Source organism: Mus caroli, unplaced genomic scaffold (assembly GCF_978045245.1).
Source record: "Mus caroli unplaced genomic scaffold, Mus_caroli_1 scaffold_11, whole genome shotgun sequence".
In the NCBI taxonomy this organism is placed as follows: Eukaryota; Metazoa; Chordata; class Mammalia; order Rodentia; family Muridae; genus Mus; species Mus caroli.
In genome coordinates, this window is record NW_028227266.1 from 39,918,902 (window position 1) to 39,934,454 (window position 15,553).

Here is a 15,553-nt window from a genome sequence, read left to right on the forward strand (position 1 = left end):
AATGCCGCCCAGCCTCCCAAAGGCCATGGAGCAGCCAAGCGGGACTGAATCCTGCGACACTGTGAACTCAAAACGGACTCTCCCAGCGTTGCCCTGTTTCTTTGGTGTATTTCTCACAACCATCCGAAAGCCTAGCACGTGGCCTCACTGGAGTCCACGCGGCACAGGGAATCGCTGTTTGTCTTTGGAGACTGTGGACTAACTCCACTCAACTCCTCTGCCTTTCAGAACAGCAGAAGGAGGAGCAAACACCTCTGAGAACAACACGCTCGCTAAACGCCAGGTGGCTGCTCGGATCCCAGCCAAGTCTGAGCGGGTTCCTGGGACACATGTACCTGTCAAAAGGAGGCCAGTCCTTATTTACTTGAACTATGTGTTGCAGACACTTCCAAATAGCCCGTGCCCATAGAAGAGCACCACCGTGCCCGCGATGTCCACCGCCGACCCCCACAGCCATTATGAAATGCCCAGGGAAGGCATTGTGGTTTCCCGTCAGCAGGTTTATTTTCCTGGCCATGTTTTGCTGCAGCTAGCGAAGAATGATGCTGAGTTCCCTGGGCACATATGCACCGACAGATGGTGTAAGAGGACTAAAATCACACTCGCTCCTTCAGAGGAGCCAGCTTGGAATGCTAATGTAATCTGTGGAGAAGTTAAACAAGGAAAATTGAGAACCGACTCCCGAACCTGAAAACTAAAACCATCCAAAGAATGAAATCTATGCCCAGGACGCCAAGCCCCGGATCCTATGTGCTTTCCTCGCATAACAGTTTACCAACCACTACAATTGCCTCCTCGCCTACCTTACAGCCAGAGGGTGAAGCTCTCGTGGGGGTAGGAGGCGACCAGAGCATCCTGTTCATCTTTAGACCCACAGTACCTGGCATAAGTACCATTTTCTCAGTGTGTGTGGTGTAAGTTAAATGACTAGACACACAAACACCAGCAGATCCGGGGGAAGCAGGCTCTGTGAATATCATCCTCTGAGCAAGAGCTAATCTGAACAGGGATGCAGGTGTCGTCTACAAACACAACCTCCCCTGCCTCTAGGCTCTGGGGAAGCAGCTGCCCCATGCCACCCAAGGCCAAGAGCAGCCAAGTGGAAAGCCAAGACCAGATCTTTGCCTCTCTACCTCTTCAAGGCTCAGTACATGCCCAGTTAAGCAAAGGGGGAAACCAGCTGTTAAAATCCCCTTTTCAAAGCAGCTATATCTTGCCCCTGGCCAGTTCTAATGGGAGCAAAAGCAGGGCAAGCCTGCTTCTTCCCACTGCACAGTGTGATTACAGAAGCCCTCTCTGCCTCCTGTGATCACCCAGCTAAAGGGTTCAAGCCAAACACAAACAGAGATGAGGGTCAGTCTGTCTTTTCCAACGGTAACTCTGGTTTGATAGCTTCGTGAAGGGAAGCAAAGAAATTATGCTGGATAAAATCAAACCTCGAGGGAAGAAAATCTACAAACTCCCAACACTTTGATTTTGTTTTTGTTTTTTTCTTAGACATAATCCAAGGCCAACTCTCAAAAAATGACTCTACGAGCTAATGGTTACTTCTTCCTGAGCCTCAGTTTCTCCGTTTGTAATATGAAGCATTTAACCCTAGCATCTCTTCCAGTTCCATCTAGGACAACCCCCAAGACTAAATTTAGCACAGCAGAAGTCACCTGGCTACCAAGTGATGTGCATTCTACAACTACTATTTGCCTGCCGTTAATTTTTGTCATTTTAACTATTAGTTGTCTTATGCACAAACCTCTGGAAACAACACTTTGAAAAGCAAAGACATGTTCACAACTCTCTAGTTACATGTGACGAGGAAGCAGGAGGAATTGTCTTGGGGAAGGAAGAGAAGCAGGAAGGATGGAGAAGGGGACAGCAGACAGGGCAGTAGGACGTGGATAGCTGAGCAAAAAGAATAAATAATAATAATAATAATGTCATATATGCTAAAAAGCAAATAAAATTACCATAATGAGTTTCTTTATATGTTAACCTTGAACGAGTAATTAAAAGAAAGATGATAGTTTTTATTCAAAGAAATAAATATTAGTTCACTTGTTTGTTTCCCCTAATGGCCCCTAAAACAGAAGGAAATAGTTATGTCATAGACATAACCAGCTTAAGTGATTTCCAGAGGTCTCGGCTCTCTGACCTGAACGTAGCGCTCCAGAAGCATCCAAAGGTCCCCACAGACGACACCAGTGGGAGAGGACAGGTTGATGTCCAAAGAAGAGAAAGAAGCCAGGCACACTAACTGATGCCTGTAATCTCAGTATTTGGGAGGCTGAGGCAGGGGGATTGGCAAGTCCTTTTTTTGTTGTTGTTGGTGGTGGTTTTTTGTTTTTTTGTTTTTTGTTTTTTGTTTTTTTTCCGAGACAGGGTTTCTCTGTGTAGCCCTGGCTGTCCCGGAACTCATTCCGTAGACCAGGCTGGCCTCGAACTCAGAATTCCGCCTTCCTCTGCCTCCCAAGTGCTGGGATTAAAGGCGTGCGCCACCACTGCCCGGTGGGGTTGGCAAATTCTACACCAATTGGAGCTACACTGTTAAGTTTCAAGACAGCATGGGCTACACAGTGAGACCTTGGGTTTTTGTTTTTAAAAGGGAAGAAGTAGAGAGAGAAGGGTAGAAAAGATCTCTTTTAAGAAGAAGAGGAGGAGGAGGAAGAGGGGAGATAACCAGAAGCACTTACTTCAGCTCGTTGGTCTCCATGCCCTGGGCAATAGCCATGATGATGCCTCCATGGTCACCCCAAGTATAGTAATGAGGTCCGGGAAGAGCCTGATTAAGGAAAACAAGCCAGAGGTGATGAGCTGCTGTAGAGATAAATGTAGGAATGGTGCCCTCCCCCTCCCCCGACACACACCACCCCAACGACAGCTTCCAGTTCTCAGAACAGGTTCTTGTCCATCCTCTCTTTCACAATCCTGGAGTTGGAGAAAGCTAAGTTCTCACACTCCAGAGTATAGGCTACCTCAGCCGGAGGCACTCTTCACTTGCCTAACATGCCTGAAGCCTTAGGCTTCATCCCCACGCTGCAAAATAAAAACCCAATCAACCAGAGCTGCTGTTCTACTACAACAAAGTCAGCTCTCTGAGGGCTGTACGAGGGGACTTGGTGCCTGGAGAAGCGACCCACACAGTTTTCTGATACAGAGGTGCCTCAAGGGAAGGCCTTGATGGAGAGCTTCAGCTCCAGCCAGGGAGCTCAAACTTCCATAGAAACTCTTTCTACAAAAGGAACTGGCAAATGAGCCCTTCTAGGCTGGAGAAGTATGGGAGGAATCCCAGAGCATGCATCCCTTAAATGGAATGTACCTCTCTACCTAAGCCCCAAACTGCATTTGAATGAGGGATCTTGATAGAACCTAAAGAGAATTGATGTAATACACACACGTGAACAAATTTGCTTCTATAAAAATGGGCCAGTACATGTGCAGATGACATAACTGAAGTAGCCACAGGTTGTTCACGTGAACCTGGGGAAACAGAGCCCCCAAAATTTATCCAAGGTCCTTTTAACCCAGATGACCACACGCCACCGAGATTTCAGCAACAGAAGAAGCACAATGCCTGGGAATCAAGGAGGAATGGAGGGTTCTCAAACAAAGGAAAGCCAAGGGAGCCAAGTGAACAGAGGGCCCTCACAGGCAGTGGCTCTGCAGGAAATGCTCAAGGTATCTACCCAGGGATCATCAGGAACCAGAGACAAACAAGAGAAATGGGAAAACCTAGGGGTGGGGGGAATCAAAACTGCTTATTTGCTATTTTTTAAAATCAGTATTAGAATTTAAGCAAAAATAAATGAGTGTTTTCTAAGTATGTAGACAAGATACAACAAGAGCAGAAAGGTCAGGGAGAGAACACAGACCCATATGATACAAATGTTCTGTATTTTATATACAAGTGAAGACTATGAAAGACTAGATATTCATGTTCTAATCCTCAGAGAACCCAATGAAAGAAAAGAAAAGAAGAGAGAAATACACAAAGACAGAGTCTAATATATCTGGTGGCTAAGGAGGGAACTTAAGGGTAGAGCACCCAACAAGAATGTACAAGGCATTGGGTTCAACGCTCAGTACTGTCAAAACACAAAAAATCTAAATAACGCAAAAGGAGATGCAAGAAGAGATAGAGAAGAATGGACACAGAGGAAATAAATAAAAAAAAGTATTACATTAAAGCCTTGTACTGGCTGGTTTTATGTGTCAACTTGACACAGGCTGGGGTTATCACAGAGAAAGGAGCTTCAGTTGGGGAAGTGCCTCCATGAGATCCAGCTGTGGGGTATTTTCTCAATTACTGATCAAGAGGGAAAGGCCCCTTGTGGGTGGGACCATCCCTGGGCTGGTAGTCTTGGGTTCTATAAGAGAGTAGGCTGAGCAAGCCAGGGGAGGCAAGCCAGTAAAGAACATCCCTCCATGGCCTCTGCATCAGCTCCTGCTTCCTGACCTGCTTGAGTTCCAGTCCTGACTTCCTTTGGTGATGAACAGCAGCATGGAAGTGTAAGCTGAATAAACCCTTTCCTCCCCAACTTGTTTCTTGGTCATGATGTTTGTGCAGGAATAGAAACCCTGACTAAGACAAGGCTTAATTCCAATAAATAATGGTGCCCAAGCAAAGCCCGGGGCCAGTGAGATGATCCAGTGGTCAGGCCGCTTGCCTCCAGGCCTAACAACCTGGGTCTGCTCCCAGGACCTAGACGGCAGAAGGAGAGAGACAGTTCCCACATATATTCTGATCTCCACATGCACCTACCCAGCTCCCCCCAAAAGTAAAATAATAATAATAGTTTACAAGAGAGCAAGGATGTAAATGTCTCATACCTAAAATCCTTTAAACAAAGACACAGATAAACAGTAAGTAAATGGGCAGAAACAGATGTATCCAAAAGAAATTTTAAAGCCTTACATGTTTAGACTTAGGAAACATCTAAAATAAATAGCTATTGAAACACAGAAAGAGCACACAAATAAGGAAAAATTTAATAATATAGTAGAGAAAACAATCAAGTCATTCCTACCAGGAATGAAATTATCTCTAAAGCTTCTACAGATATTAAGAAGGTAGCAAGAAAAATTCACTAAATTTGAAAATCTTAATTATACACCAACTGGAAAAATTGAATTTCTTGCCAAAAAATATTTTAAGGAGAAAATTCCCAGCCCAGTGGTGAATTACAGTAGACATAGCACCAACTCTAGCATAGGCAGTCAGAAGCAAAGGAAGGGAGACACACATCAGTCTAGTCTTACTTTCTGAGACCACCCAGACCCCAATACTGAAACTTGCCAAAGACACTGAAAATAGACTATCACATACTAGTATTTCTCACAAAGAGACCCCTATCATTTTTAGCACATCAAACCTAGTTATATATAAATAGGACAGCATACCATGACCAAGTGGGACTTATTCTGTAACTTAAAGTTAGCTTAATATTCAAGAGCCAAGTAATACAACCCATCATAGTAACAGAATAAAGAAAATCTTTATCATTACATTGATATAGAAGTTTCATTTAACAAAAATCAATACCTGGATGTGATTTTTTAAGAGTTATCAATAACCTAAGACCAATGGGGATTTTTCTCCAGGCTGATGGAATATATATACATATATGTATGCATATGTACCACATACAACCAAAAGCATATTGTTTGATTCACGAGGCTGAGAACATGACTAGCTTTCCTAGATTACAAAGAGAGACTCTGTCTTAAAATAATAATAATAATAAGGAGACTAAAATGTTTATCCTCCAGACAGAGAACAAATTGGAATGCTCACTCTTCCTGCATCTACTCAACAGTGTCTGGAGATCAAAGTCACCACAGTAAGAGGAAGGGGAGGACTAGGAGAGCATTGCAATGCAGGGGGGGGGGGGGAACCGTAAGAAGAAAAAGAAATGGTTTCATAAAAGATGAGGAAGGACCTGCCTCCCTTTGCATTTGGTTGGATTGTTTATAATAAATGCACATACACAGTAACTAAGAAAGAATCCAGGCCTTGGAGAATGCAGAAGGCATTGTTATTTATTAGCATAAAAATCCAGGCATGGGGGCACATGTCTTTAATCGAAGCACTCAGGAGTTGGAGACCAGTGGATCTCTGAGTTCAAAGCCAGCTTGTTCTGTATAGCAAGTTCCCAGTAAACCAGAGCTACCCAGACAGATCCTATCTCAAAACAAAACAAAACAAAACAAAGCAAAACAAAACAATTACCAACAACAAAATGTTAGGGATAAACTTAAAAGAAAATTTCATTTTCAGTAATAGCAAGTTTAAATATTAAAGAATAATATACATAAACATTGATATTTCTGGTTGTAGCTCAGTGGAGTGCTTGCCTAGTATGTTGAAGACCCTGGATTCATTCCCCAGCATTAAGTTTAAAGAAAAGAAAAAAAAAGATGAAGTCAGGCATGGTGGCATATGCATGTAATCCCCATACTTAGAAGGCAGAGACAGTAAGACCATGAGCTCCAGCCTGAACAACTGAAGGAAATGACATACAAGACTTCTACATTAGAAATGTAAAGATACCAAGAGAAATTAAAGAAGGCATGGAGGGATAGACTACAACTGTGGATCAAAAGACTCGGTGTTATTAAGACGTCAATTTACCCTGAAATCGATTTACGCATTTAATGTGTTCCCAGTGAAAGTCCTAGCAAAACTGACAGGGTATGCAGACACACAAAGGACTTTGAATAATGGGAGCAATTTTGAAAATAAGCAAAGGCCTCACCCTAATTGATTCCAACACTGGCTATAAGGTTTTTGGTAATCAAGACAATATGGTAGTGGTGAAAAAGACAGACACATAGCTCAATGGAACACAACAGAAACCCCTCCAAACATACCCATATACACATGACAGACCGATTTCCAAAGAGGGGCCAAGGGCGACTCAACAGGGGAAAGAAAAGTCTTCTCAACAGACGGATAAAAATAGATATCAAAAATTGGTCTAAGCAGATTAAAATATGAAAACAGTAGGGTGGTGATCATTCTCTTATGACAGACACATTTAGAAATTAACTCAAAATGAATCACACGTGTAAACACAACTTAAAACGATAGAACACACACGCACGCACACACACACACAAATGGAAAAATAAGGTATCAGACATTAAAACAGCTCAACTATTCCAAGTAGGTAGAACAATTAAGATTTGATTGGATAAGCAAAGCCACCATTGTCCCTGTGGTGGGAACAGCATCAGTAAAGCAGAAAAGCCCCAGGCAATGAAGCCTCGGAGATGAGCTTCAAACTCACAGGAGTGGCAGAATCTTGGAAAGTGGAATAAACAATCTATCCATGCAGAGCAGTCCTTATACGGAATTCTAGACATGCTGACAGTGCGGGGAGGTGGATGCAGACAGTGGAGGGGGGATGTATACAACAAGAAGGTACAGAGACCCTTGGGGGCATGCTTGAGACTTTGAATCTGGAGAAATGAGGGGTGTCTCTTATCAAATGGAACACCGCAGCATAGATTTGCCATAGTTCACAGCTCTCAGTGAGGTTGTTATGGAAGAAAGAGTAAGAAGAAATGGTGGGGGATCAGAGAGTTTACATAACTAGCTAGTTGGAGGGCAACCAGAATCTCCGTCACCACTATTCCCTGCAGTAATCTGTCACCTGTATCCTTCATTCCCCAGCACATGCAATGGCTGGTGCCCTTCCTCCATGGGGCCTCTGTGGTGAAGGCAACCCACAGGGACTGGGAAGCTCCCTCCCAGGTAGTCTCCAACTGTCACCCCCAACTACTTCTCTGCTAGTTCCCAAAACATGGTCCCTTGGGTGCTGAACACTTCCTGGCAGGTATTACGTATGCCTGGAGAGAGTCTCCAACAGCTGCCCTGGCAACAGCCAGGCAACGCTGCTCCAGTGGAGGAGGAGCAAGACACAGCTCTCTACCCAAAGGAAATAACTTGCGGATGTTCCCGTCCCTGTTGTCTCCAGCAGCAGAAGGTACTAAAAGCCCGCAGGCCTCCCTCTCTGCTGGTGAGAGGATGCCGCACTCCAAAGGAAGCAACAGCTCTACGGATGGAGAGGCAGCTGTTCCATCTTTTCCCGTGGGACAGGATGAGGGCGACCTGAAAATTCCAAACCTTCAACTCTCGTTTGGCCATGGTGTCCTGATCGCTTCTTTCATCTGAATACATGGACATGGACATATGCACACAAACACACACACACACACATACATACACTGTCTGTCTTCTCTCATGTAGAAGGATGATAAGAAGCTTGGGTCACATATGAGATAAAATATAAGAGGAATGTTTACAAATTACCCAGAGCCAAATGGTGACATGATTGCTATGCATATTGCAAATTAAATGTGGCAACGTGCATGCTATATTCTCCAGAAGAAGCACTGTGGGGATAGAAGCTACAGATGCTGACTTTTCAAGTCGGCCGGAACAGTGGTCTGCTGGGATGTCAGGACCCATCCTCAGGGTCAGCACAGACCAAGTCTCTGCAGAATAAGACCTCAACTTATTCTGGAGCACAAGTTGACCCTTGAGAATGGGTGTGGTCAGTGGGTTAAACAATGTTAAAACAATCCCCTCCCATAGCATGGAGAAGATGAAAAGGACCAGCCAGCAAGGCTCAGGAACAAACACGGGAAATGAGCAGTGTCAGACCCACCACAACTGCATTGTAATTCGCTGACACATTCGCCAAATTTTACTGGGCATTTTCTCTATGCCAGACACTGTTCCAGTCCAGGGCTGAAAGAAGTAAGCCAAACAGACACTGTATTCTTCCCCTCATGGAATGTATTATCCTGAAAAACTTGGTCAAATTCACAGTTGTTTCTAATAAAAACTGACACGGTCTGCTTTTTATTTAAAGTGATATTCTGGCAAAAATCACAAGTATGTTATAGGGTGTGAAGACACAGGAGTGTGGCTCAGTCTCCTGTGGGGCCTTGGGTTTCTGTATACACATGTGGATCATACAGAGCATCACAGACCCCCACCAGAGATCATTGGGTCCCTTAAATGTTGGCTCACAGCTCACATGCTCACACTAACAAAAGCTCCGGGACCAGGAACTGACCTCTCTCCACCTGGCTCCAGCACTGCTAGAGATGTACACATTGGTCTTGCTGGCCAAGTTCTTTCCCACAGAGCCTGAAACACAAAAGGAAGAATATGCTAGAAAGATATCTGGCCCAACCACACATCCCAGATAGTAGCTAGTCACTAGGATAATGTCGTAAAGCCATGAGGAGGGGAAACTGCTAGGGGTGTAGATGATCACTGTATATCTCTCTGGCTGCATTAACCAGCCCACCCAAGTCCCTGGGATAGCAGGCAAGGCACACTTACCGGTAGCAATGATGAGGCCGGGGGCTGACTCCTTGGATAGGATAGGCATCCTCCGAAGTTGGAGGTTGAGCAGTTGACTGAGACGCTGGGCCAGGTGCAGGGAACAACCCTGAGAAAGCTTCAGAAGGAAATTTCCAAATGGGATCAGCGTATAACACAACACATGCCTAGGACTCCCTCAAACCCAAGGGTCTGTCTGAGGACCCCACAGCAAGACCCAGAAGAGGGTCTGGCCTGGAGGAATCCAGACTTAGAACCCAGTGGTTTCCAAATCTCCCTAGACAGAGCATATCTTCTGACCCAACATAAATGTCTACCACTGAAGAAAAGTCGAAGATAACTTAAAGTCTGGAGACTCCCAGAAATAACAATTATAAACCAGTGTCAACTCAAGCAGAGAAGAAAGGCAGTCCATTGCCGGTGCCACCCAGGAACCCAGAAAGACAGAGAGCTGAAATGTCCTGTTGATTTTATAAGTCAGTACAGATGCTAGAAGTTCTGTCGAAGAAAACGAATCAGAAGTCCAAGAGTCTCCTTGGAAAATGGCCAGACGTGTAAGATGCGTGTTATGAATGTCACAGGGGTCTTGAGGAGGCCTTAAAGGCTTGTCCCACATTTATACGAAGATGCAGGCTTTCGTGGTGTTGAAACTGGCTTCCTCTCTAAATTCAGATGCCTACCATTCCGTAGACCACCACAAATGCCTCTGCCTCATTCTCCTGGCCAGAAAAGTGATGTCTAAAGTATTTTATGCCTATTAGTAATCAAAACAGGGGACTCTGTGTTCACGGCACAGGAAAAAAATGATGACAAGGTTTGTCCAATCTACTTCTTTTTATCACCAAAAGAAACAAAACAAAAACAACAACAAAAAAGCCAAGGTCCTTCTAACAAACCAATCTTGCTAGCATCCAGGGTTTGGTCAATTAAGAACAACAGGAAATTAGGTTGGCTCGAGGAACCTCCCCTACTTCCTCTTTCCTTTTATTTCTCCTACAAGGAAGTCGATCCTTAGAAGTGTTCCTGGATCCTTAGACCATCAAGTGTTTCTGGATCCTTAGGCCATCATGTTTCAACCATATACATTACTATGTAGTCTTTTTCACCTCATGATTTAGATTGAAATATTCCCCAAGGGTCCTATTCTAAAGATTTAGACACAAGATTTTGGTACCTCTGGGAAGTGGCAGAATCTTAAGGAGGTGGGGCCTGGTACAAGGAAGTTGTCATTAGGTGTGCCTTTGAAGGGAACATGGAAACCTTGGCCTCTACCTCTCTGGATTCCTTTTATCTATTTCCTGTCTGCCATGATCAATCAAGCTTGTTCTACTATGATGTTCAGCAACAGAGTCAAGCAAGCTCAGACAAAAACTACTGATACCTCTAAAACAGTGGACCAAAATCAGCCTTTCTACCTCCCAAACTGTAATGATGACAGAAAGCTACATACCACCTATGATGGTTAATGTTCATGGTCAATTTGATTGGATCCAGAATCGCCTAGAAGTACACCTTAGGGTAGGTCTGTGAGGGAGCTTCGGGCGTGCGGGGTGGGGTGGGGGAGGGGCTAAGCTGAGGAGGAAGAGCTACCCTGACTGTGGCAGCGCTGTCCTAAGGTCTGGGATCCCTACCTGAATGAAAAGGGGAAAGGGAAAACAAGACTAAGCATCCGCCTTGAGCCTCTCCTGCTGTGACAGACTGTACCCTCAAAGTCTTGAGCCAATGAATAAACCCTTTCTCCCTAAAGTTGATTCTTATTGGCTATTTGGTCCCAGCAAAAGGGACAGGGACCAAACCGCTGCACCACCTAAGCTAAGAGATAGAAACTGAAAGCCCATTGGGAGCCTACAGTGACAACAGTGACAAGTGACAACAGTGACAAGCTCATCAGGGAGAAACAGCACTGCTGCTGGCTCTCTTCCACCAACCTTGTCCCCTGCCCCATGGCATGCTCAACACTGCCTAGCCACATCCAGATCGAGATGGGCCAAGCTTCTGAGGGCCTACATACTGAGGAAGGGGAATGTCTAGGTGTTTACACATGTCTGTTTATAGCCTACTTCTTTCCAAAGTTAGATTTCATGTGGAAAATCAAGGCCTATGGGCCAAAAAAAAAGAAAAAGAAAAAAGAAAGAAAGAAAGAGAAGAGAAGAGGAGAGGAGAGGAGAGGAGAGGAGAGGAGAGGAGAGGAGAGGAGAGGAGAGGAGAGAAGAGAAGAGAAGAGAAGAGAAGAGAAGAGAAGAGAAGAGAAGAGAAGAGAAGAGAAGAGAAGAGAAGAGAAGAGAAGAGAAGAGAAGAGAAGAGAAGAGAAGAGAAATATAGGGGAGTGTATTCTAGGGCAAGACTCTCCAATAGAATTTTCCCAAGAGGAGAAACACAGCTATGAAATGCAGGAAAGACAACATAGCTTACCATGGACAAACAATTCAAAAGTCCAAAAGATTAGGTGACTGACTAATTATGGATGCACCCTAAATTAGCACTAATTTCTTCTGGTTTCTTTCTGCCCACTCGGGTGAAATAGAAATACAAGATGACTAGGGAGTACAACAATCAACTCATGAGAACACTTAGCGGGACCAAGCAGCACAGTTTAAAATGCTCAACTTTTTGGATAGGCACGTAAAAGGGGAACACTATGCGCATTCCTCAACACTGTAGGTTTAAAATAAAATTGGTGGTGTCATTTTTTTAATAGCAGTTCCAGACGAGAAAAAAATAGGATAACGTCATGTATCATTTTAGAGTTAAGTCTAAACAGTGTGTGTGTGTGTGTGTGTGTGTGTGTGTGGTGTCCACTAAAAGAGTATCCATTTGAAACAGCTGTATACATCAAACTGGGGGAAAAAACATGTCCATTTCATGTTTGAATAATCCCAAGTCCTGCAAATGGAACACACGCACCTGCTACGCAAAACACAACCTCTCAAGTTTTGGAATCCTAGGCAACACTTCCACCCTTATTTTCTGTCCCCCCCCTCCCTCCCCGATTTTCCCGCTGGGCTTTTCATCAAATTGGCCCACAAAACTCCAGCTTCCCGAAGATGTGATGTCCTCAAAAGACACACGTTATGTCCTCATGTCAGAGTCGTGAGCTAACTCAAGCTCATTCATCAAGCAATAAACATGATGTCTAACAGATGTTGTGTATCACGGGGCTTCCTTCAAAACTTTTAAATTAAGCTGAGTGTGACAGTAGAGGACATAATCCTGGCACTCTGGCCACTTAGGAGGCTAATGCAGAAAGACTGCAAGTTTGAGACCAGCTAGGACCACTTAACAAATGCTAAGCCAGCCTGGCCTCCATAGCAAGAGTCTATCTCATAACAAAACAAACATGAGATATTAGGCTAAAGGTCTAGCTCATGAGTCAAACAAGCAGGGTCTGTATGTGGTTCAATCTCCAATAACTAAAAGATACATCTTGAATATCCCATGGTACCCCTCTGAGATAATCCCAGCCCCCACCATGCCTTAATGTGGAGCCAGGGACCTGAAAGGGCAGATGTGCATATGGAAGTTTGTTCCATGTGTCATTAAAAGCACATTCTATCATCTTGCATGCTTCCTGTAAATATTGAATATAGAAAACTGCACCAGACCACAGCTCTCTGTTTTGTATCAAAAAAAAAAAAAAAAAAAAAAAAAAAGCCAAACAAGATTAAAGCAGCTGTACCTCACAATTGATTTTCTCTCCATATCCTGTGAAGGCTGGGGCCTGAAGAAATTCCCAGGTTCCCCCTTTGTCAAAGGTGATGACCGACCTCATGTTCTCCTCATTCATAGAACCATTAATCAGGGTGGCAATATAGACTCCTTGTAAGCCTTCCACGCGGTGAAAGTCAGCAAACGGCTCATTTGCAAAATACCTGCAGGCAAAGAATAACAATCGTGCAAGCCTGGGATCGGCATTTACCTGGCATTTTGCATTGTGTGCAGCATAATATTGAACCACCATAAAGCACACAATATCACGGCACTAAGTACACTCACACTGTTATGCAATGTGAGAGTTCCAGGACATTTTCATTATTGGCAGGCACTGTCTCTGTCTGCTTTTCTTTCAGTTCCCAAGCCTTGGTAACCACAGATCTGCTTTCTGTCTCTACAGATCTGTCTCTACCGATTTGCCTGATCTGGCTGTTCTGTATGAACTGAATCATGCAATACCCTTTTATATCTTGTTACTTTTGCTTATATGTTAACAAGGTTCACCATACATCGTTTTTTAGAGTTAAATAACTTGCATATATATATGCAATATATATATGCAATATATATATGCAATATATATATATATATTGTTTTTAAAGGGCCAGGGTGCTCAGTCAGCCAACAACTCCTCAGAGGACACTTAGAATGTAAAAGACATCTTAAAGAAGTTGACAGAGCGAGATCCATTTCCTCACTGTGACTATTGGTCCAAATCCTTCAAGAAGCCTGGACAAGTGGGAAGCCTTGAGCCAGGTGTATAAGACACGGGTAACAGTGCTGAGGCTCACAGTCTCATCTGGTCTCTAGAAATACAATTCATAAGCACTGAGCACGGGGTTCCCTGTCAGGAACTCTCACAGCATCTCTTGCTGGTCTGCAGTGAAGCAGTGCGGGCAGCGAGAGGACAGCCCTATAAAGCCTGAGGCGGCTCTGGCTAACAGGACAGTAAAGACCGCCCAGGTCTTACTTCAAAGCCCACTGGAAAGAAGTTTTTCACTCACATCGCATGCTCGTTAGAAATACAACATCTATGACGAACGGTCACCGTGGTTCATGTGTGGCTTTTTAAACTGTACATGTGCCCTTTAGGTCGGAGTTTTCTGAGCCATTGGCTGTACAATAAAGCTCCCAAGTCCCCATCATATGCTATAGGAATCCCCTGAACTGGGTGATGGTTGGACCACCTCAGATAGGGAGACACACAACAACCTCTGCCGCACGAAAGGGAAGAAATACGTAGTACCAATGAAGCTGTTCTTCGTTGGCAGGATGAGAAAAGCCCCTCCCCCCACACCCCGCAAACACAGGGGCGTAGACTCTCTGATGTGGGTGGGATTCCTTGGGTCTCTGTTGGAGAATGGGTTAATGGGCTCTGGCCTTCTGCACGCTCACCTCAGCTCTCTTGCCTTCGGAAGCTACCATCCTGAGGCTCCCTGCTTATTATGTCCATGTGGGAGGCCTGGCTTTCTCTCAAGACCTGGTTCTTTTCCTGTTATCTTCTGGGGGCTTTAGCGTTTACTGCCTGCCAGCTTTTGCCAGGCTCTGCTCTGATGTCCAGCCACACCTTCATTTCCCTCTTTGGCTTGTACTAAAACAACAGACTTCATGCCTGCACTCTCTCCTGAGTTTGTTTTCTCTCATCGTTTCCACCAGCCCACTCCAAAGCATTTCTCCCCTCCTTTCCCAGGCGCTGTGGGCTGAAACTTGCCAGAAAGTTCACCTGGCTTCCCCTTCAGCCATACCCTATACATCTACACACTGGCAATTATCCCCACCACTGACTGAGCCAAGTGTTCCCTCCAAAGCTGTCCCTACGGGTCTGCCACCTAGTTAGCACATTAGTTCCTATATGAGTCATACAACTCGCTATGACGTCCCATGAGATTCCTCAAAGCACAACCCACAAAAGCTAGAGCGAGTCCTTGTTAAGAGTTCTCACTTCTCTTCTTTAAGGAAACAAGAGCCAGTTCATCAGCATCACACTGCCCTACTCAGTTCAGAGCCATCTATTCTAAACCAGCCTGCTGATGCATCTGAGAATTCTCCCTTACCCCATCTCATCTGGCTGAGACAAACCCACGAATGATAACAGCTCATTGGACTGAGCACATCTGAACCCTTGTCACCCTGAGATAAAGCCTGGCTATACGAAGAGAGCTCGACAGGATGCTGGCCTACCACTGTCAACACGAATCTCGTTTCAATCTCAGACCACGGAAGGAAACTGTCACATGTAAAGGGCCGTTTCCAGGTGTGACAAAGCCGTATGGTCACATAACCGAGGACTCCTTCCTTAGTGGTCCTCTCCAGGGGGTGGGGGATCCCACTCTGTCCTACCACGAGAAACTCATCTGAATACATGACAAATGAGTAAAATGATGAAGCCATCACTGAGCCTCATCAGTCACTCCATAGACATGGGAGTCTCCCAGGTGGCGGGGTGGGGTGGGGGGATGAAAACTAAAGTCACTGAAACACCTGAGGGAC

The 15,553-nt window shown here is 44.7% G+C and overlaps 1 protein-coding gene across 1 annotated transcript in view; it reads right to left on the minus strand.

The window, feature by feature from the left end:
• Sorl1 (sortilin related receptor 1) overlaps positions 1-15,553 on the minus strand; it is a 151,969-nt gene that overhangs the window by 81,228 nt on the left and 55,188 nt on the right. The window contains exons 9-12 of the mRNA XM_021171441.3: positions 13,029-13,221; positions 9,353-9,470; positions 9,081-9,154; positions 2,688-2,776 (exon numbers count right to left, since the gene is read on the minus strand). Of these exons, the coding sequence (XP_021027100.1) occupies positions 2,688-2,776; positions 9,081-9,154; positions 9,353-9,470; positions 13,029-13,221 (474 nt within the window). The remainder of the gene's footprint in view (positions 1-2,687; positions 2,777-9,080; positions 9,155-9,352; positions 9,471-13,028; positions 13,222-15,553) is intronic.